Raw genomic sequence first — 23936 nt, forward strand, 5'->3', positions numbered from 1 at the left:
CCCTTCCCCGAGTGCAAGAACTCTTCCCCGAGGTGCAACAACCCATCCCCGAGTGCAAGAACTCTTCCCCGAGGTGTAACAACCCATCCCCGAGTGCAAGAACTCTTCCTCGAGGTGTAACAGCCCATCCTCGAGTGCAAGAACTCTTCCCCGAGGTGTAACTCCCCAGGCCCCGAGTGCAAGAACTCTTCCCCGAGGTGTAACAACCGATCCCTGAGTGCAAGAACTCTTCCCCGAGGTGTAACAACCCATCCCCGAGTGCAAGAACTCTTCTCCGAGGTGTAACAACCCTCCCCCGAGTGCAAGAACTCTTCCCCGAGGTGTAACAACCATTCCCCGAGTGCAAGAACTCTTCTACAAGGTGTAACAACCCTTCCCCGAGTGTAACAACCCTTCCCCGAGGTGTGACAACCCTTCCCCGAGTGTAACGACCCCCTCCCAGAGTGTAACAACCCTTCCCCGAGGTGTAACAACCCTTCCCCTAGTGTACCAACCCTTCCCCGAGTTATAACAACCCTTCCCCGAATGTAAGAACTCTTCCCCAGGTGTAACAAGCGTTCCCCGAGTGTAACAACCCTTCCCCGAGTGTAACAACCCTTCCCCGAGATGTAATAAGCCTTCCCCGAGTGTAACAACCCTTCCCCGATGTGTAATAAGCCTTCCCCGAGTGTAACAACCCTTCCCCGAGGTGTAACAAGCTTTCCCCGAGTGTAACAACCCTTCCCCTAGAGTAACAAGCCTTCCCCTAGGTGTAATAAGCCTTCCCCGAGCGTAACAACCCTTCCCCGAGGTGTAACAACCCTCCCCCGAGGTGTAACAACCCTCCCAGAGGTGTAACAAGGCTTCCCCGAGGTGTAACAACCCTTCCCCGAGGTGTAACAACCCTCTCCCGAGGTGTAACAAGGCTTCCACGAGGTGTAACAACCCTCCCCCGAGATGTAACAAGGCTTCCCCGAGGTGTAACAACCCTCCCCCGAGGTGTAACAACCCTCCCCCGAGGTGTAACAAGGCTTCCACGAGGTGTAACAACCATTCCCCGAGGTGTAACAACCCTTCCCCGAGTGTAACAACCCTTCCCCGAGGTGTAACAACCCTTCCCCGAGGTGTAACAACCCTTCCCAGAGGTGTAACAACCGTTCCCCGAGTGTAATAACCCATCCCTGAGGGGTAACAACCCTTCCCCGAGTGCAAAAACCCTTCCCCGAGGTGTAACAACCCTTCCCCGAGGTGTAACAACCCTTCACCGAGGTGTAACAGCTCTTCCCCGAGTGTAACAACCCTTCCCCGAGGTGTAACAACCCTTCCCCGAGGTGTAAGAACCCTTCTTCGAGGTGTAACAACCCTTTCCCGAGTGTAACAACCCTTCCCCTAGTGTAACAACCCTTCCCCGAGGTGTAACAACCCATCCCCGAGTGCAAGAACTCTTCCCCGAGGTGTAACTCCCCAGGCCCCGAGTGCAAGAACTCTTCCCCGAGGTGTAACAACCGATCCCCGAGTGCAAGAACTTTTTCCCGAGGTGTAACTCCCCATGCCCCGAGTGCAAGAACTCTTCCCCGAGGTGTAACAACCTTTCCCCGAGTGCAAGAACTCTTCCCCGAGGTGTAACAACCCTTCCCCGAGTGCAAGAACTCTTCCCCGAGGTGTAACAACCATTCCTTGAGTGCAAGAACTCTTCCACAAGGTGTAACAACCCTTCCCCTAGTGTAACAACCCTTCCCTGAGGTGTAACAACCTTCCCCGAGTGTAACAACCTTCCCAGAGTGTAACAACCCTTCCCCGAGGTGTAACAACCCTTCCCCTAGTGTACCAACTCTTCCCCGAGGTATAACAACTTTTCTCCGAATGTAAGAACTCTTCCCCGAGGTGTAACAAGCGTTCCCCGAGTGTAACAACCCTTCCCTGAGTGTACAACTCTTCCCCGAGATGTAATAAGCCTTCCCCGAGTGTAACAAGCCTTCCCCTAGGTGTAATAAGCCTTCCCCGAGTGTAACAACCCTTCCCCGAGGTGTAACAACCCTCCCTCGAGGTGTAACAACCCTCCCCAAGGTGTAACAAAGCTTCCCCGAGGTGTAACAACCCTTCCCCGAGGTGTAACAACCCTCTCCCGAGGTGTAACAACCCTCCCCCGAGGTGTAGCAACCCTCCCCCGAGGTGTAACAAGGCTTCCACGAGGTGTAACAACCATTCCCCGAGGTGTAACAACCCTTCCCCGAGGTGTAACAACCCTTCCCCGAGGTGTAACAAGCTTTCCCCGAGTGTAACAACCCTTCCCCGAGGTGTAACAACCCTTCCCCGAGGTGTAAGAACCCTTCCCCGAGTGTAACAACCCATCCCCGAGGGGTAACAACCCTTCCCCGAGTGTAACAACCCTTCCCCGAGTGTAACAACCCTTCCCGGAGGTGTAACAACCCTTCCCCGAGTGTAACAACCCTTCCCCGAGGTGTAACAACCTTTCCCGGAGGTGTAACAACCCTTCCCCGAGTGTAAGAATCCTTCCCCGAGGTTTAACATCCCTTCCCCGAGGTGTAACAACCCTTTCCCGAGGTGTAACAACCCTTCCCCGAGGTGTAACAACCCTTCCCCGTGTGTAGCAACCCTCCCCCGAGGTGTAACATACGTCAACTCAAAGACAAGGTAAACAGGTGTAAACAGCACGAACTTCGTATAAACAAACTGGCGATAACTGAATTATATATAACCTTGTATTGTATAGGTAATTAATGTTGTTGATGAGTGGAAGAACTCGCGAGTAGTGTTACTGAAGCTAAAACTTTAAGTGGCTTCAAAAATTGGTTAGACAAGTACATGAGTGGATGTGTGAGAGTTGGACTTGCTTAGCATGAGCCAGTAGGCCTGCAGCAGTGCTACTTCTTAAGTGTGACTTAAACCTGCCTAGCATGGACCAGTAGGCCTGCTGTAATCATAGTACTGAAGCAATGTAGACAATACTAATATAAAAGGCAGTGTAAATATATAAAATGCTTTGTATCTCTAGCAATAAAAAAGGCAGTGTAAACAACGGTATAAAAGGCAGTGCAAACAATGGTAATACAAACGTAGTGTAAACAATGGCAATATAAAGGTAGTGTAAACAATGACAATAAAATGGCAGTATAAACATAGGTAATATACAAGGCAATGTAAACAATGACATTATAAAAGACTGTGTAAGCATTATAAAGGCAGTGTAAGCAAGGAAAATATAAACAGTGTAAACAATGGTAATATAAAAGGCAACATAAACAATAGTAATATAAAAAGGCAGTGTAAACAAAGACAGCAGAAAGGAAGTGTGATAAATTACACATGTGCAACACTTGGGTATCTCTGTTGTGGATGCGTTTTGCCACATAGAGGTTTCATAAGTCCAGTACAAAGAAGAATGCTTGAAGATCAGTAGGAGTTTGAGATAATCAGTCCCTCAGCCTGGAGTCGATGTAATAAGTCCTTCAATCCTGACAAGCATACAGCATATACGCGGAGAAAGGGCTTATATACTACAGACAGGTGTGTTGAAGCAGTCGTAGCCTGTGTTACCTTGGAAAAACTTCAAAAAAAAAAAGTGGTTATATATATGGCCATAATTTTTTTTTAAAGGGGTGGACCGGTAGGCCAGCGGAAGGCCTCCGTCAGATGACCAAAAGCTCCATCAGCGGGTTGTCATCTGAATAAGACCCGCGTCAGGAAACACTTGTCCCGTTTCCTGACGAACCTTAGCTAACCTAACCATGGAAAAAATCACAGGTGGAAGTAGGTCATGCCTACAGGTTAGGCAAGTGTATTATTATTATAATCAAAACTAAGCGCTAAACCCATAAGGGTCATACAGCTCTACTAGGCAGGCGTAGACTTCTCTGTATTAGTATCCCAAGATGCTGCCATGTCTGACAGGAATATAGATGAATGGCGAAACGTTTCCACAGTAAAGACACCCAAATGTGTACATGTGTCTTATTTATCAAGTTGTCGGCATGATTGTGGCTAACTTTGTACTTAACAAATTAAAATTGTAATTACACGTTCTAACCTTTACAAAGAAATAAACTTATTACTATTATTATTATTATTACAGTGGCAATAGAAAAGGCAGTGTAAACAAGGGTAATAGAAAAGGCAGTGTAAACAAGGGTAATAGAAAAGGCAGTGTAAACAAGGGTAATAGAAAAGGCAGTGTAAACAAGGGTAATAGAAAAGGCAGTGTAAACAATGGTAGTATAAAATGCAGTGTAAATAAAGGGTAATAGAAAAGGCAGTGTAAACAATGGTAATGTAAAAGGAAGTGTAAACAAATATAAAAGACAGAGTAAACAAGGATAATATAAAAGGCAGTGTAAACAATGACAATTTAAAATACTGTGTAAACAGGATAACATAAAAGGCAGTATCAATGAAGGTAATATAGGGGGTTAGTGTTTTATTTCACGTCATTTACGTTGAACATTCGTTCATTGACATTTGGTTTATCACCTAGATAATAAATTTTATCTTTAATATATATATATATATATATATATATATATATATATATATATATATATATATATATATATATATATATATATATATATATATATATATATATATATATAATTAGTGGCTGAATGAAAGCAGGGCTGATGTGGGAGGTGTCTGGAGTCTAAGCGTTAAGAGAGTCAGCAGCATCACAGCAATAGAAGATGACGTTGTTGAGGGCTGTGTCGTCCATAGCGGACGCTGCCTCCACCTTCGTTTCTATACCACATATGACCCATCCTGAAGTAAAGTTTAGCTTAACGTCACACACCAGGTATGGTAGTATGTATCCCCATCTATATCACACATGGCCCGTCCTCAGTAACACACCAGGTGTGGTAGTATCTCCATTTATGATATTTCTAGCACTTACGTCATTTTTTCATATTTTACACTAAAATCATTAAAAATTTTAATTAATAATTTCCCTGAAGTTTTTGTTTGCAATAAATTGGATTAAAAAGATCCTTAAGTGACGTTCGATGCCTAGTATTTGACTGCAGCTTTTGGTCCAGTAACCCTAAAAAAAATATTAGTCCAAAGCTATAATCTGCTTACTTTAACTTGTGAAATTGACTGTACTGACAAACTTTTGAATAGGTGACGCTGACACACACACACACACACACACACACACACACACACACACACACACACACACACACACACACACACACACAGCGATCAGTGAAGAGGCGGGGCCAGGAGCTCGGACTCGACCCCCGCAACCTCAACTAGGTGAGTACACACCAAAAAAAAAAAAAAATGGTGGGGACTCGAAGGAACCAGGGAACAGATGAGAATGGTTCTGGTAGGGAGGAGTGGATGGAGGAGCAGTGGAAAAGGATGGAACAAGAGTGGGAGAGAAAATTAAGAGACCTTTCTGCAAAAATGGAGACAGAGCTTTCTGAGAAATTGGAGAAGGAGGAGAAGAAGAATTGGGAGGCACAAAGCAAAACTGCAGTAGCCAGGATAAGGGTCCTAGAAGATGAGGTAAACAGGCTGAAGTGAGTTACAGGGGTATTGACCAGAGAAGACACAGCATATGAAGCTGTGAGGCCGATCAGGAAGGAAGGAGATATGAATTATGTTAAGGTCATATCAGACTGCCAAGCAGGGCCAAGGAGTGAAAGGGGAGAGCAGCTGGGTGCAGATGGAGAGGGTGATAGGTCAAATGCAGAGGCACAACCATGCTACCAAGAGCTACTGGAAAAAAAAACAAGGGAGAAAATGGCCATGTACAGACAGGAACCCGAGTCACAGTGGGAAAGGCAGTGGGAGGAGGAAAGGGCAAAATCAGTGTTTATTCATGTGCTTCAGGAGAGCGAAGGAAGGACACACACTGAAAGATGGCAGGCAGAAAGAAAGGAGATTCAGAACATCATCACAGAAATAGGTGAAGAAGACATGGACGAGATTGTAAATTTTCAGAAAATAGTGGGTACTTGAAGGGGTGAAAATGACCAATCAAGCTGATTTTCAGGACAGAAGCAGTGCAGAACAGGATCCTCCAAGAGAAACCACAGTTGAAGTACTCGCCAGAGTACAAGAGGGTGTTCCTAGACAGAGACAGAACACAAACAGAACGACAGCAGCTGAGGGAGAGGACAAAAAAAGCAAAAGGAGCTAGGAAGGGAGACAAGGACAGAACCAGCAGAGGTCAATCAGAGCAGGGCAGAGCAACAAGGGCAAGCACACACAGAACCATCCCCAGAACCTCACAACCTATCACACCATCCCAACACAAACTACAATCCATACTCACAGCTCCCACCCCACACTCAGTTATAGAATCCCACAGTGCACTTCCAGGTTCCCCACCCTCACAGGCCCCCAAACCACAGTTTTGGAGAGGAAACTGAAGGTATGGTACACAAACGCGGATGGAATAACAAGTAAGTGGGAGGAGTGGCACGAAAGAGTCAAAGAGGCATTACTGGACATCATAGCTCTCACAGAAACCAAGCTTACAGGTATGATAATGGATGCCATCTTTCCAACAGGATACCAGATCCTGAGGAAAGACAGAAGGAACAAGAGGGGTGGAGGAGTGGCACTGCTGATCAAAAATCAATGAAATTTTGATGAGCTGGAGAGAGGAGACCGTGGAGAAGCAAGTGATTACATAGCGGGAACGCTCCAGTCTGGAGGTCCCAAGGTGGTAATTGAAGTGATGTATAACCCACCACAGAACAGCAGGAGGCCAAGGCAAGAGTATGATGAGAGCAACAGAGCGATGGTTGACACATTGGCTGCATTGGCCAGAAGGGCTCATGCGTGCAGGGCAAAGCTACTGATCATGGGTGACTTTAACCACAAGGAAATAGATTGGGAGAATTTGGAGTCACATGGGGGCCAAGATACACGGAGGGCTAAGATGATGGAGGTGGTACTGGAAAACTTCATGTACCAACAGGTAAGGGACACTACAAGAGAGAGAGATTAGAGGATGAACCAGGAAGACTGGATCTAGTATTCACCTTTAGTAGTGCAGATATTGAGGACATCACATATGAAAGACCCCTTGGGGCCAGCGATCATGTAGTTTTAAGCTTTGAATACACAGTAGAGCTACAAGTGGAGGGAAAAGCAGGAAGGCCCAGGCAAATGAAGCCAAACTACAAGAAAGGGGACTACACGGGAATGAGGAACTTCCTGAACGGGGTTCAGTGGGACAGAGAACTGGCAGGGAAGCCAGTAAATGAGATGATGGAATATGTAACAACAATATGCAAGGAAGCTGAGGATAGTTTTGTGCCCAAGGGTAACAGGAATAATGAAAAGGCCAGGATGAGCCAATGGTTCACCCAAAGGTGCAGGGAGGCAAAAACCAAGTGTGCTAGGGAATGGAAGAAGTATAGAAGGCAAAGGACCCAGGAAAATAAGGAGAGCAATCGTAGAGCCAGAAATGAAAATGCACAAATAAGAAGGGAGGCCCAACGACAATATGAAAACGACATAGGAGCGATAGCCAAATCTGACCCAAAGCTGTTCTACAGCCACATCAGGAGGAAAACAACAGTCAAGGACCAGGTAATCAGGCTAAGGAAGGAAGGAGGGAGGAAAAACAACAAGAAAAGACTGTGAAGTGTGTGAGGAACTCAACATGAGATTCAAAAAAGTATTCACAGAGGAGATAGAAGGGGCTCCATAAAGATGGAGAGGTGGGGTACACCACCAGGTGCTGGACACAGTACACAACCGAGGAAGAAGTGAAGTGGCTTCTGAATGAGCTAGATACCTCAAAGGCAATGGGGCCGGAAAACATCTCTCCATGGGTCCTGAGAGAGGGAGCAGAGGAGCTATGTGAACCCTTAACAACAATATTCAACACATCTATTGAAACAGGGAGATTGCCTGAGGCATGGAAGACAGCAAATGTAATCCCAATTTTTAAAAAAGGAGACAGACATGAAGCACTAAACTACAGACAAGTGCCACTGACATGTATAGTATGCAAAGTCATGGAGAAAATTATCAGGAGAAGAGTGGCGGAACACCTAGAAAGGAATAATCTCATCAACAGCAGCCAACATGGTTTCAGGGATGGGAAATCCTGTGTCACAAACCTACTGGAGTTCTATGACAGGGTGACAGCAGAAAGACAAGAGAGAGAGTGGTGGGTAGATTGCATTCTCTTGGACTGTAAGAAGGCGTTTGACACAGTTCCACACAAGAGATTAGTGCAAAAACTGGAGGACCAGGCAGGGATAACAGGGAAGGCACTACAATGGATCAGCGAATACTTGTCAGGAAGACAGCAGCGAGTCATGGTACGTGGCGAGGTGTCAGAGTGGGCGCCTGTGACCAGCGGGGTCCCACAGGGGTCAGTCCTAGGACCAGTGCTGTTTCTGGTATTTGTGAACGACATGACGGAAGGAATAGACTCCGAAGTGTCGCTGTTTGCAGATGACGTGAAGTTGATGAGAAGAATTCATTCGGTCAAAGACCAGGCAGAACTACAAAGGGATCTGGACAGGTTGCAGACCTGGTCCACCAATTGGCTCCTGGAATTCAACCCCACCAAGTGCAAAGTCATGAAGATTGGGGAAGGGCAAAGAAGACCGCAGACGGAGTACAGTCTAGAGGGCCAGAGACTACAAACTTCATTCAAGGAAAAAGATCTCTGGGTGAGTATAACACCAGGCACATCTCCTGAGGCACACATCAACCAAATAACTGCTGCAGCATATGGGCGCCTAGGAAACCTCAGAACAGCATTCCGACATCTTAATAAGGAATCGTTCAAGACCCTGTACACCGTGTACTTTAGGCCCATATTGGAGTATGCGGCACCAGTCTGGAACCCACACCTAGCCAAGCACGTAAAGAAACTAGAAAGGTTTGTAACAAGATTAGTCCCAGAGCTAAGGGGTATGTCCTACGAGGAGAGGTTAAGGGAAATCGACCTGACGACACTGGAGGACAGGAGAGATAGGGGGGACATGATAACGACTTACAAAATACCGAGAGGAATTGACAAGGTGGACAAAGACAGGATGTTCCAGAGACGGGACACAACAACAAGGGGACACAGTTGGAAGTTGAAGACACAGATGAATCACAGGGATGTTAGGAAGTATTTCTTCAGCCACAGAGTAGTCAGGAAGTGGAATAGTTTGGGAAGCGATGTAGTGGAGGCAGGATCCATACATAGCTTTAAGCAGAGGTATGATAAAGCTCACGGTTCAGGGAGAGTGACCTAGTAGCGACCAGTGAAGAGGCGGGGCCAGGAGCTGGGAATCGACCCCTGCAACCTCAACTAGGTGAGTACAACTAGGTAAGTACAACTAGTGAGTACACACAAAAGTACTTATTTGTATATTTGTAAAGCGTGATCGAATAATGAGGGATAAATTCTAAAAGACTGATAATATAATAGATGGTTAAGACGCAGAAACATGTGGAAAATAAAAGACACCAGAGTGCTTGTGATGACGACCCGTAGAGGCGACAACACTGTATTGAAACAGATGGCACTGAAATAACTAAAAGCGGTTAAAAAGTATTCTTGGACACTGACACAAAACAGTGGGACCAGGAAAATTATCACCATGGGTTTAAAGAGGTAATCAAAATTGAAAATATTATATTGACATCGCGTATCAACGCATGACAAACACGAAAATTCTGTACTAACAATTAATGCATCAAGCATCAAGACAGATGTGCAATGACACTAAAGTGATCACTAAACAGAAGATACAACGAGGAGAAGATACATAGATGCCGCAGTCACTGGAAAAAGTAACACCATAGAGCAGAACCAGGGCACATACACATCTACATGTGTACGCGTCTCACGAGTAAGCCTGGTGACATTTCTCGTCACCCCTTTCTTCATCACCCACCACACCTGGCCCGGGACCCTGACCTGGTAACCTCCTGTACCTACCTCCACACCACCACACGATAAGTCACACTGTATGAAAAGAGAGAGCCGCCTTCTGCTGTTTGTATCAGTGTACTGATAAGACACTGGTGGTGCTTTACACTGGTGACTGGAACTCTACACGGTGGAGCTCTACACTGGTGGAACTCTACATGGGAGCTCTACACGGGAGCTCTACACTGATGACTGGTGCTCTACGCTGGTGGAACTCTACACGGGAGCTCTACACTGGTGGAACTCTACACGGGAGCTCTACACTGGTGGAACTCTACACGGGAGCTTTACATTGCTTGTTGCTCTCATTTCAGAAGACTGAGGTAAGAAATGAAAGGAAACCTCCACTGGAGCTCTACACTGGTGACCTGCAAAGTTCCACACTGGTGACCTACAAAGCTCTACACTGGTGACCTGCAGCGTTCTACACTGGCGACCTCCAGAGCTCTTCACTGATATTTACTGCAGATCTCTAAACAGGTGACATGGAAAGCTCTACACTGGTGACCTGCAGAGCTCTAAAGAGGGATTGTGTGACTGACCCTGAGGAGGGATTGGTATGACTGACCCTGAGGAGGGACTATTATGACTGACCCTGAGGACAGGTGGCATAGCTGCTCCAGGTTCCCCAGTGGTTGCCGCCACCGTTGATGGTAAAGTCTGACCAGTTACACTGCATCTCCAGGTCGTTGGCGGCCGTGTCGTCCAGGATGCCCTGCTCTGCCTCGCTCTTCATCATCACTCCCGTAAGGAAACCCTCAGGACACTCTCTCTTACCTTACAACAGTACAACAGAGGAAAAAAACACACAATTTCAGTATATCAAAATCTTAAAATCCAAACACCGAAGATCACAAGGACAATGGCATTGTTACGTTGTCCTGGACTGAACCTGCGTACACTCGCCAGTGTCACTCGCCAGTGTATGACTGACAGCTGTCAGCGTTGCAACCTATAAACTCTGTAGTGTACTATATGAAAATCAGACACATGTGCAACATCTGGGTATCTTTAATGTAGACGTTTCGCCATCCAGTGGCTTTATCAATACAAATTCTAGGACATATTTTGAAGACAATAGAATTATTATACAAAAGATGAGGTAATCAGTCCCTCAACCTTGGAGTTGGTGTGAATAGCATAGTACAGCGTACTATGTATAACCATATGTGAGTGGAGTGAAGTGGAGAAGAATCCTTCCTCCGTTAGCCATTCCTGTCGTAGAAGGCGACTAAAATGCTGGGAATAAAGGCTAGTAAATCTTTCTACAGATTCGTCGCTCAACCTTTGGGACGAGCGGACGTGAGCTGAGCCTGCCCTCTGCTGTCAGCCGGTGACAACTTTGTTTTCTCAAAATGGCGCAGCCGGCAAGAAGAAGGGTAAACACTGTCGGCATTGAAGTGGTGCGTGGGGCTGTGCATGCCCACTCAGCTCAAGTTTTATTACCTGCCATCATCAGGGACACATACGGCATTGCCAACGAAGAGCTGTATGGTGTAGCCTTGAACGGGGCATATAGAATTTTTGTGAAATTTCTCAATGCAAGTGTATATGAGGACATAGTCGCCAGGTTCCAAGATCTTTGTGTACCAGTGAATCCTGCAGTGACGGTAAGGCTACATGATGTGTCCCGCCATTATACGTGGGTGAAGATAAAAAATGTACCCTTTGAGGCTAATGAGGCAGACCTACGTGCCGTCTTCGAGAAGTTTGGGACTGTTCATATGGCGACATTGGGGAAATGGAAGGAAGGATCATATTCTGGGATGCCTGAAGGAAGTTTTTCCTTAAAAATGACATTGAGGCATCCTATTCCTTCCTATATTTTCCTAGAAGACTTCAGGACTCAGGTAATGGTGACTTACGCAGGGCAACAACGTACCTGTCGATTATGTGGTGCATATGATCACATTGCTGCGCAGTGTGTTAAGCAACAGGGTACACAGGCGAAGGAGCAGCATAAGGAGGCATCAGAGGACCTTGGGACGTTGGATTTGGCACGACCTGAGTCGGTTTCCTTGAACAAGGCTTGGAGTGTGGAGGTCGAGGAGGCCTTGAGGGAGGAAGAGTGTGTAACTCTTCCGAGAGAGACATGCACTACCGGGCAGGCACCGGCAACCAAAGATGTGGTGTCACTGGGTGAGGACAGGGCCGTGGAGGCTACCATTGATTCAGTCCTCCACGACCTGTTAGGGACCCCAGGAGAGGTCACAGTTGAGGGGCTTGTGGGTGCCCTGGATGCTGCTGGGGTTCCAGGTGGTGAGAGGGGGGGAGGCATGTCAGAGACCCAGGTTGAGGCTGGGTTGCAAATTGGCACAGTGGTGGCGGAAGTGCACGGGGATGGCTTCCAGGTGGAGGCGGGAAGAAAGGCTCGAGTGTCGCGGAAGAGAGCGGCAGTGCCCTCGGACGTGGACGATGTGGATGTGCTCACTCCGGCACAGCGTTCGGGCAAAAAGGTTTGGGCTGAAGTGGTTGAGCATGGACCTGGGGGGTCCAGGGGCAAGGGGCATGTGAAAGCAGATCACAGAATGGTGATTGAAGATCAAGGGCGTATAAAGGGGAAGGGGGATAAAGGTGGTGCAATACGTAAAGGAAAACCTCCATTGACAAATTCAAGAGTCTCTCTATAAATGTTAATGGTCTGAAAAATTCTAGGAAGTGTGAATGGTTTCATGAGATGCTCATTAGGTATGGTGTAGATGTAGTGTTTGTGCAAGAGCACAACCACAAGCCGGGTTGTATGTTGATGATTGAGGGGTATACTGTATATGCGGCACACTCAACGAGATTGAAAGGAGGAGTGGCTATTTTGGTGAGGGAGGCTAGCCCGTTTACTGTACATCATTGTGAGGAGGGGGGTGAGGGGAGGGTTATAAGAGTGGATGGGACATGGGGAAGAGATAAGATGTCTTTTGTGTGTGTTTATGGTCCGGCGGAGGGGGACAGTCGAGTGAAGAATGAGTTTGTACGTGAAGTGTTGGTGTATCACTTAAGGTCGCTTCCAGCATTAGCTGTGGTGGGAGGGGACTGGAATTGCGTTATACGCCGCAAGGATGTGGAACCTAGGGGAGCAGGATATTGTTCTGGCGTTCTGAGGGACCTGTTAACAGGGGTGGGGTTGGTGGATGTAGAGGGGGGGGCGGCGTGGGAGGTGCAGCACACCTTTGTGAGGCAGGGGTATGCTGCACGGCTGGACAGGATATACGTGACAAGGAAAGCTGTGGTGCGGAGTGTAAGGGTTTTGGATGTCTTTTTTTCTGATCATAGAGGTGTTTTGGTGGATTTGGGATGGGAGGGTCGGCCGAACAGGTATAAGAGTTATTGGAAATTGAATGTTCGGTTGCTTCAAGATGTTGAGGGGAGGGTCCTATTTGCACAATGGTGGAAAGGCTTATGGGAAGGGATGGAAGTCAATGGGGATGTGTTGAGATGGTGGGATGTGACGGCGAAGACGAGGATTCGAGAGTTCTATGTCCGACAGGGAAGGCACGAGAATCAGTTGGCTTATGGGCTTATTAGGTATCTTGAGGGGCAGTTAAGGGAGTATTATGAGAGAGGAAGGGGGGGGATGGGAGCCCCTGTGGCTGACATACAAGGAGTGAAGGAACGCCTAATGGAAGTGCAAAATGAGAGGTTTGATGCGGCAAGGGTTTTAGGGGGGTTGGAGGAGGTCATGTGGGGTGATAGACCATCGGCGTGTGTCCTGCGAGGGCAGGGGCGCCGGCGCGTTGCAATGGAAATGGTGGGTTTGAGAGTTCTTGAGGACATCGAGGGGTATAGGGAGGGACAAGACTTGGTGACAACGGAGGGGATGGGAGGGTATGTTGATTCTTGGCTTAGTGCACATATGAGGAGTGTGGGTGTGAGAGAGGGGGCTTTAAGAGAGACAGGGGGATGGGTGCGGAGTGTGCTGGACAGGGACGACAGGGAACAGTTACAGGGGCCTATTGTGGAGGACGAGGTGTGGACGGCTTTAATGAGTATGAGCAGGGGTAAGGCACCGGGGATAGATGGGCTGCCTGCGGAGTTTTACATACAGCATTGGGGAGTATTAAAAGATTTTTTGGTGCAATTATTTAATATCATAAAAGAGAGGGGTGCGTTGGGACCTTTGCAGGCGACAGCACTAGTAGTTTTGGTGCCAAAGGGTGAAAGTCAGTGCACAGTGAGAGATTACCGGATGATATCACTCATGTGTGCAGACTACAAACTTTTTGCAAAAATTTTGGGAAATCGTATAAAAAAGGTCATTGGAAAGGTAATAGTGAGGGGTCAATATGGGATTCCGGGGAGATCAATGTATGAGGGGCATGGGGTTATTAGAAGGTTTATTGAGGGTCCACAAGAGGGGGAACGTGGGGTATTGGCGTTGGATTGGAGAACGGCATATGACAGTGTCGAGAGGGAGGCTCTGTGGAGAATCATGGAGTGGCAAGGGTTCGGGGAGGACATTGTGAATTGGGCACGTACTTTATATCGGGGAGCTGGGATGTGTGTACAGATAAATGGGAGGGTGGGGTTGCATGTGAAAATGGGCAGGGGATTGAGGCAAGGTTGCCCGTTGTCACAAATATTATTTGCATGTTTACAGAATCCGTTTTATAGGGCAGTGGAAATGTGCATACAGGAGGGGGTAAGGGAGGACATACGAGGTGGGAGTCCCAGTATCATAGGTTACGTTGATGACACAACTGTCCTAGTGAGTGGGAGGGAGGGATTGGAGGGTCTGGAGAGAGTTATAGATGTTTTTGGGATGGCAACAGGTATGGCAGTGAATGTGCATAAATCAAAGCTCATGATATTGGGTGAATGGGATGCGCAGGAGGGCGGGGGTGGGGGGGTGAGGTGGAGTGTCGTGGACCGGGTGAAAATTTGTGGAGTTGTGTATATGGGTAATGCTCAGATGGCGAGGGAGAATAATTCAAAGGGTGTGGTAGATAGGGTATTGGGAAGATTGTCAGGATTGAGGCCGACACATCTTACGCTACACCAGAGGGTCATTGTGGTCAATGTGCTTTTGTACAGTAAAATATGGCATGTGGCAGCTTTGTACCCTTTGGTGTATGGGGATGTCCGGAGATTGTTGAGCAGAGTTTTCCGTTTTATCTGGGGTTCAGGATGCGATTGGTTGAAAAGAGAGGTGGTAACACTTCCGGTGGCCTTGGGAGGGCTGGGGTTAATTCATTTGGAAAGAAGGTTGAAGTGTGTATATGTGAAACATGGGTTGCTAAGGGCTCGGGGGGAAGGGAGTGGAGGGTTGGGGATGCTGCAGGGAGATCTTCGGAGATGGTGGAAGGGACAAGATTTGAGAGATGGTGAGGAGTTGTTGCGTCTATTGATGATGGTCAGAGAGCCGAGAAACATGCGGGTAGGGTCCATGGAGAGGAAGATATGGCCTAGGGTGGTAGTGGCAACGGAAGGAGTGTACCCGATGTACGCATGGGAAGACATTTGGGGCCGATTAAAAGGGTTACGCATCCGGCCACGCGTGAGGGAGGTAATGTATAGGTTTCTTCACGGAATATTGCCGTCTGGGGTTGTTTTACGAAATAGGCGAATAAGGGAGGGTGGGATGTGTCAGGTTTGTGGGGTAGATGAATCAGCTTTTCATGTAGTTTATTTTTGTGAAAGCCTAGGGATTGTGCGGGAATGGTTAGGGAAAGTAATCCGGTATGTGGGGGGGAAAGGGTTGTCGGTTTTGAGAGCTCTTAGTTTAGATGTAGGTGGGGTTGGGGTAAAGGTTCAAAGGGCTGTGGCTTACTTAATGGTTGATTTTGTGTATATATCATGGGCAATGAGAGACAAAGGGGCGGAGGAACGTAGGATGGCCATAGCAGCATCCTTTTATAGAACAAAGTGTCGCAACAGGGAAATATATGGTAGAAGGTGGGAGAGGGATTTCTCGGAGGGCTACAGGGACTTTCTTTTGAGGGATTTATGGTCTTTATAAGCGGTCAGGGGAATGAACGGGCTGGCCTTCCCAGGGGGGGGGGGGGGTTGCAGAGGTCGATTGTGTGAGTGTGTGTGTGGAATTGTGTGAGTGTGTGTGGAATTGTGTGAGGAAGGATGTTGAGGTGATATTCAATGTGGTATTCAATGTAATGTCTTGGTGTTATTGTGAACACCGATGATTATAATTTATCTAAGGATTCCTTCATGTTTTGTAAGGATGTACATAAGCATGTTAGTATATAAGCATAATTTAACCTGTAATTATACATGACTACCTGTATATGAGCAATGTAACTTGTCATAATAATGAGTTTTCATACCTGTTTTTTAACTATTGGAACGTTTTGGTATTGTATATAATGTAAGATCTTGCCTGGGGTGTTTTTGCTTATATATTGTTACAGATGTTTTTTCACATTTTCATTATATATGTTCAAGTGAATGAGTTTTTGATCTTGTGTATAGCCAGGTGAAACTGGTCAGTTTTTCATTTGGGGGGGGCGGGGTAGGAGTGTAAGTAATCTCTGCAATAGCAGGTCATGTGATACACATGTCATATTATTTTAGATGTCTAATGTTGTCCATTCTCTGTAGGATGTGATGTATAGATTATCTCCGACAGTGTAAATAATCTGTCTGCTGGAGGGAATAATGTGTAAATTTATTTATTATTGTGGTAGGTTTATGTGTGTAGCGTGTTTTTAGGGTGATATATTATAAGACGCTAATTACTATCAAGGACTGTTGGTGGTTATGAGGGGTGATGGCAGACACAGTTACTAGGCATGGGGGGGGGGGGGGTTGAAGTGTGCACGATATTAATTATTACCATAGGGTATATGAGGGTAGGGTGGATTGTGTTCTATGGTGGATGTGAGCCATCAGGTTCAGACATTCCTTGTATTATAGTGTCAGCCGTTTAGCTGGCTGGATTGTGTTTATATATATATTGTCATTGAAGTTTTTAATGCTTTTACAAATGTGTATGTATAAGAGATTTGTCACTGTGTATCTAAGGTGAAAGTGGCACGTTTTCATGGGGGGGGGGAGTGTAAGCTTTACTGGGTGGGTTGTATATGTATGTGTATGTGTATATGTATGTATATGTGTATATGTATATGTGTATATGTATATATGTATATGTATATATGTGTATACGTATGTATATATATATATGTATATATGTATATATGTGTGTGTATATGTATATATATATATATATATATATGTATATGTATGTATGACCACCTTTTCGTGTGAAGCACAGTACGTACAAGCGGTGTTCATGTGAAGCACAGTACGTACAAGCGGTGTTTGATTTGAGTGCAGCAGCCAGTTCTGTCATTATATATGTGCTTCTTCAGTACTGTGTAGTCACAGTTGATTATTGTTCACTGCCTCTATCTTGTTACATATTGATTATGTACCCATATATTTTGTACCTGAGTTTGAAATAAAATATAAAAAAAAAAATCTTTCTATTGTATTAATTTGTAAATTTAAAAAGTAATTTACATTGAAAAATGACTAGTCTGAATGTGCGTGGATGTAGTATACATAAGAAAAAGTTGTCTGTGAATGTTATGAATGAAAAGTTGGATATCTAAGCCTAAATTGGAAAAAGCTGAAAGAGGTAGATTTTTAGTGAGGGGAAAATAAATGAGACTAGGTCAGGTGTATCTGAGAGAATTAGAGCTAAGGATGGAGTCGCATTAATGTTGAATGATCAGTTATGGAAGGGAATGAGCGAATATAAATGTATAAATTCAAGGATTGTGGATTACAATAAGGGTAGAATGCGCAAAGTGGGTTATATTAAGTGTTTATGCACTTGGGGAAAGAGAGGAGTGTAGAGAAGAGAGGGAAATTTGGGAAGATGTTAAGTGAGTGTTTAGAGAGTTATGAACCAACTGTGGTGAACGAGGAGGTTTACGAGGTTCTGATCTGAGGATTGGTGAGAATGGGAAGGAAGAGGGAGGGGAGGGGTGGAAAAATGGAAGAGGTTTGGGAGGGTGGAGCAGGAGGTGGGGAAGTATAGGTGAGTGGCCCGACCACTCTGGAGCGTGATGTGCAGAGGTACGGCAGGGGGTTGTGCTGGAGCGAGATGTGCTGGAGGCAGCAGAGTCTGTAGAGTAGGGCTGGTTCTCAGATGTCTGGCAGATGGCTGGAAGGGCAGTGGTGTCTAGGAAAACAGGGTCGTTTTGGAACCACTCCCCAGCTTTAGCTGAAGAGCAAAGCGCTGGGGGACTTTGGTTGCTGGTAGGTGATGATTAGACTGCAGCTGTCGGAGCCATTTCTGACTGTGTTGAATTTTGCTCTTGAGAGGTGTAGTACCTTCATTTTGGAGTTGATGTGAATTTTATCGTTGAGGATGTCGAGTATGGATTGTAGAGTTGGAGGTGAAATTCCGTGAACGGTGTACTTTGCAGAGTTGTCTCGGAGTCGTAGGCTGAGTTCTGGGAAGGGCATAGCTCTACTGTATGGTTTCGTGGTGTAGAACGTGGCATAGTCGTGTTTGAGGGTCTCTACTGATGCTAGTGGGGGTTGAGCTGGGCGAGTCGGGGTTACTGATAGGTCAGTAGTAGTAGGGGTGGCAGGTGGTGGTGGGTTCACGTTGGTGGGTTCTTTTGATGTCTCAGAGGTCTCGGGTTGGTTCTCGTTGGTGGGTTCTTCTGAGGTCTCAGAGGTCTCTGGTTGGGCCAACTCAGTGTCTGGTGGAGGTTGAGGTAACGGTGGAGCAACGACAATGTTGGTTACATTTGCAGTGGATCTGAGAATCTCAGTGGAAGATGGTGATGCGGGGATTGTGAAACCCGGCATGTTGTTGAACTGTGGTGAACCTAAATGCCGAAGTGAAAGAAAGTGTTGTATATGGCACAGTAGGCAAGTCTGGGGTGCCAGACGCAAATGATAATGGTGGAATATAATTGAATTTTGTATAGAAAGAGATTTGGTGATAAGTAATACATATTTAATAAAACAAGTACACGAAATATGATATAGAGCTTCATGATAAGTTTGTTAAACTATGTATTAGTAGATAAAAGGTTAAATTGGTAAAGTTTTGGATATGCTTGTTTTTAAGAGGGGATAACAGATACATCAGATCATTGTTTAGTTGTAGCTACAGCGAGAGTAAGAGTTAGATGGGGTACAAGGAGAAAATCATCAGTAAGTAAGAAGTGAAAGTTTATAAATTGAAGGAGAAGGCAGTTAGGGTAAGATATAAGGAACTGTTGGGAGAAAGATGAACTAGAGTGAGTACAGATAATGAGAAGGTCGGAGAGGTATGGAGTAGATTTAACAAAACAGTTTTAGAGTGTGTGGCAAAAATTTGTGGAGATAGGAGAGTGGGTGCAGGAAGGAAGAAGAGCGACTGGTGGAAAAGCGAGGTAAAGAGAGTTGTAAAGGAGAACAAATTAGCATATGAGAGGTTTTTAAAAAGCAAAAGTGATTTAAGGAAGGTGGAACATTTGGAGAGTAAAAGATATTTTAAGAGGGTAATGAGAGAGAGTAAAAGGTGGTGAGCTGTCAACACTTTTGCTGTGAATATGAAAGTTTTGGAGTGAGAAAAGAAGAGTTCTTTCCTCGTGAAACGTAAGTAACCATTCTTACAGTATTCATTACCGTTGTAACTTGTGAGTTCATTACCTCTGTAACTTGTGAGTTCATTACCTTGTACCTAGTTCAGCCATCAAAACTTTGGAGCCCGGTCCCTGGACCCATTGTGTACCTCTGTAATCTGTAAATACCTTTGTAACTTGTCATGATTGTGACTAGACCTACCTGGAGTTCATTACCTTTGTAAATTGTGAGTTCATTACCTTTGTAAATTGTGAATTCATTACCTCTGTAACTTGCTCAGCTATCAAAACTTTGAGGCCCAGTCACTGGACCCATTATGTACCTCTGTAATCTTTTGACTACCGCCCACAGGATGGGTATGGGGTGCATCATAAACATATTAAACTAAACTAACTAACTTTCCACGTGTAACTCGTAGGTTACAGCTTGTAAAACAACATTACTAGAGATACACAGTCTGTAACTGTATTACGTTGTTAAAGTTTTTGCAGACAGATGCATACAGGGAAAAACTGTAACTCGGCATTTGAAGCTCATCTCAGTTACCACTGTATCCACTGACACTAACCCTGCCACTCTCCCACTTATTCTGTCATTCTCCCCACTTACTCTGTCATTCTCCCCACTTGCCCTGCCACTCTCTCCACTTGCCCTGCCTCTCTCCTCACTTCCCCTGCCACTCTCCCCACTTACCCTGTGGAAAGTAAGTGCCTTTCACTCTCCTCACTTACCTACCACTCTCCCCACTAACCCTGCAAATTTCCCCACTTACCCTGCCAATCTCCCCACTTACCCTGTCAATCTCCTCACTTGCCCTGCCACTCTCCCCACTTACCCTGCCACTCTCCCCACTTACCCTGCCACTCTCCCCTTACCCTGCCACTCTCCCTACTTACCCTACCACTCTCCCCACTTATCTGCCAATCTCTCCACTTATCTGCCACTCTCCCCACTGACCCTGCCACTCTCCCCCCTTACCCTGCCACTCTCCCTACTTACCCTGCCAATCTCCCCACTCCTGGACGGTGGAGGTAACGGTGAACTCGAGAGTGCCCACCTTGGGCTTAACACCATCATGGCCGACGTCCTGTGGGGCTCGACAGTACAACATAATACCATTCATGGAGGTGTCGTCAATGGCACCTTCACTCTCCACCTGTGGAAGATAAACACAGCTGGTTGGTACAAGGTGGTGTTTTGTTCACCAAGATGCAACACCAGTGATGAGAGACATGGACAACGATCGGAAAAGCTGCACATTCGTCTAATTCACACATTGTGTGATAAAGGAAACAGGACAGTGTCCCTCAGACACTGTCCTGTCACCATCAAGTGTCATGACTGTCTGCTGACCTCGTGCTGAGTCTTAACACACAGCTTGTCTGACTACGTCTTGGACCGGTAAGCCAGCGGAAGGCCTCGGTCAGATGACCGAAAGCTCCAGCTGTGGGTCAGGAAACACTTGTTCTGTTTCATGAGTTCTTTCATGCATCTTACTGCTTTTTGGTAAAAAAAGATACATGTTTTATCACTTGTTTGCAAATAGTGATGGATCTAAACAGTGCGTGAGAAATGGGAGGTAAATGGGTTCGATCAAAGGGTAGAACGAGTCTAATGCCTTGGATCAAGAGCCCGGCACCAGCTTCAGGTTACCTCCATCGAGAGGTCAAACAAGTCCTCGATGGTGATGGTGCTATATCAAACTTCATATATTTACTAATTTGAACACAACTGACCCCCTTACGGATTTAGTGCATTTTGTGGGAGTGTAAAGAAAACATTAATATCCCCACTAATATTCCCATTAATATCTTCCCCCGGGGCAGAGACGTCGCTGCCCCCGGGGCAGAGACGTCGCTGGGGTCAGTGTGTAACCCCTTGACTTCCTCACATTAGTATTGTCTTTCACAGATGTTTATAGCCGATAAATTTCAGTCTTCTCTTTCTGACAGAGATCCCATCACGGGAAATGGAGGTCCTTGATGAAGGGATCTTGATCCAAAGAACTGGAGCTAATATCTCTTTCCTGTGATCAAAAATAATTAAATCCCATTCCCAGACTGTAGGACTTCTGCATATTCACTGCTTCCCATTAAAACACTACTACTACTACTACTACTCCTACTACTACTACTACTACTACTACTACTGCTACTACTACTACTATTACTACTGCTGCTGCTATTAGTATTACATAATACTGGTACTGCTAATAGAAATTCATAACCTTGAGTTCGAAGGCGTAGGCATATGTTCCTTGAGGACAGAATGCTTGGGGACCCCATTCTCCCCAGTTCATGGCCCAGTCTAGTGCGAGGGGAAAGTGAATATCTTCCTTCGGTTGCTTCGTTCCTTTACCAGCTACCACACCTGGTGAGAAACACATGTGAATTTTTTGTTCTCCTTCACTGATTGAGGAAAACTTGAATGTCTTTGTGTTGCTGCCTCACCAGCCACCATCAACACCATACCTGCGTTCACAACACGGGTCAACCTGGAGTTGAGGGAGAATTACTCCCATCTTGGCCGTCAATTTCTTTTTAACCTCGTAATTTCCTTCATAAACTGCAGAGAATCCATTTAGGAATGATTACCGAGGAATTTACCAGAGGTGATTACAAAGTACATCACCACGTCTTTTATCTGCCCTCACCCTACACGCACTCACAACAAGTGATTTGCTTTTATCTAATGCAGGAGTCCCCAACCTGTGACCTTTCTAGGAAATGGATCCTGCCCCCTCGCATGAAATTATAAATTCAGTTTTATGTAGGCTCCACACTGCACAGTGTCAACAGTTACAAAATATTATTATTCATAAAAATTACAAAATGCGGCCCTACTTTAAATTTGGCCCTTTCATACTAAAAGGTTGGGAACGACTGCCCTAAATCATCAAGCACTAACGTACCCAGTAGGTATGGAACTACAACTAACAGCCAGATGGGCGCCATTGATGATGTAATACCAGCGCCTGCGTCTATACGTCGGGCTTATATACTCACCTGTGGGGAAAAGCTCTTGGTATCAGGTGTTTCTCGGCTGGGATAAAAAAAAAAAAAAACACACACATGGTTAGGCTCTCACATGGTCCAAATCAATATTTAGTCAAACACCAGCATCCATATTACAGTGCGTGCGCGTATTGTGTTTGTGTTTATTCAATTAAGTTGGGCACATCTGCACTAAATTCCTACATTATTCTGTATGAAACACCTGCAGCGTCCTCTTTCACTATTATGTGTTACACAGTGGAAACACCTGCAACGCCCTCCTTCACTATTCTCTGTTACACTGTGGAAACATCTGCAGTGTGCTGCTTCACTATTCTGTTCTACACTGTGGGAACACCTGCAGTCTGCTGCTTCACTCTTCTATATGCTACAATACGGGAACACCTGCAGTGTGCTGCTTCACTATTCTGTTCTACACTGTGGGAACACCTGCAGTCTGCTGCTTCACTATTCTGTTCTACACTGTGGGAACACCTGCAGTGTGCTGCTTCACTATTCTGTTCTACACTGTGGGAACACCTGCAGTGGGCTACTTCACTGTCTATATTGTACACTGTGGGAACATCTGCAGTGCGCTGCTTCACTATCTATATTTTACACTGTGGCAATACCTGCAGTGGGCCATTACACTAATCTATATAATAGTTACATGGTGGAACACAGTGTGCAACTCACCCTAGATGGTAACCTCTTGTGTCGTCGAGGACACGTCGTGTGACCTTGTATCGCCGAGGTCACATCGTGTGCCCTTGTATCATCGAGGTCACGTCGTATGACCTTGGAGGAACGAGACACTCGCGGTGTATATCTTTGGTGGTACATTTGTCATGATTATTTGCAGGTCCTTCCACCCCCCCCCCTCGTTACTTACTGGTTCACCCATTATTTCTCACTTTTTTTTTTTTTTTATATTTTATTTAAAAACAACATACACATGATACAAGCCGACAATTAGCAAATCCAAAACCGTGACAGACAATGTCAGTACACACACAATAAACAAAAAAAAAAAAAAACATTTTAACATTGATATAACGAAATTCTACCGTAAGAAACCCAACCCGTTTACGGGAAAAAAAAAAAAACATACCGACTACAAAATAGAACGTCGGAGTCATAAAACATGTAGGAATAAGTCCTATAATCATGTATATATGTATATACATACACATGCACATATACACACACATGTATGTGCACATATGTTCTTACAGCACAGACTGGATTATACTAGAACAAACAAACAAACAAAAAAAAAGACTTATCACTAAAAAAAAACTAGACAAACTAAATACATAACATCCAAAACAGAAGTGGCAGACAATGTCAGGTACACACAAAAAACATTATAACACATTGATATAACAAATTCTGCTAAAATAACCCAACCAACCAACTTCCAAACAAACAGTCGGAGTCATTATAAAACATGTAGGAATGAGTCCTACAAACATATATATATGTATACATATACGCATGCATATACA

The 23936-nt window shown here is 45.5% G+C and overlaps 1 protein-coding gene across 1 annotated transcript; it reads right to left on the bottom strand.

Annotated features, from left to right (window-relative positions):
• Window positions 1-4401: 4401 nt before the first annotated feature.
• On the bottom strand, window positions 4402-22426 carry LOC128684585 (vitelline membrane outer layer protein 1). Its single transcript, XM_053770890.2, has 5 exons — window positions 22347-22426; window positions 21663-21805; window positions 20435-20591; window positions 10493-10675; window positions 4402-4752 (listed from the first exon to the last, which is right to left on the bottom strand). Exons 1-5 carry the CDS (start codon window positions 22387-22389, stop codon window positions 4637-4639), a joined length of 642 nt encoding a protein of 213 aa, XP_053626865.1. The 5' UTR covers window positions 22390-22426; the 3' UTR covers window positions 4402-4636.
• Window positions 22427-23936: the final 1510 nt, after the last annotated feature.

This window comes from Cherax quadricarinatus, chromosome 4, assembly GCF_038502225.1.
Source record: "Cherax quadricarinatus isolate ZL_2023a chromosome 4, ASM3850222v1, whole genome shotgun sequence".
NCBI classification, from domain to species: domain Eukaryota; kingdom Metazoa; phylum Arthropoda; class Malacostraca; order Decapoda; family Parastacidae; genus Cherax; species Cherax quadricarinatus.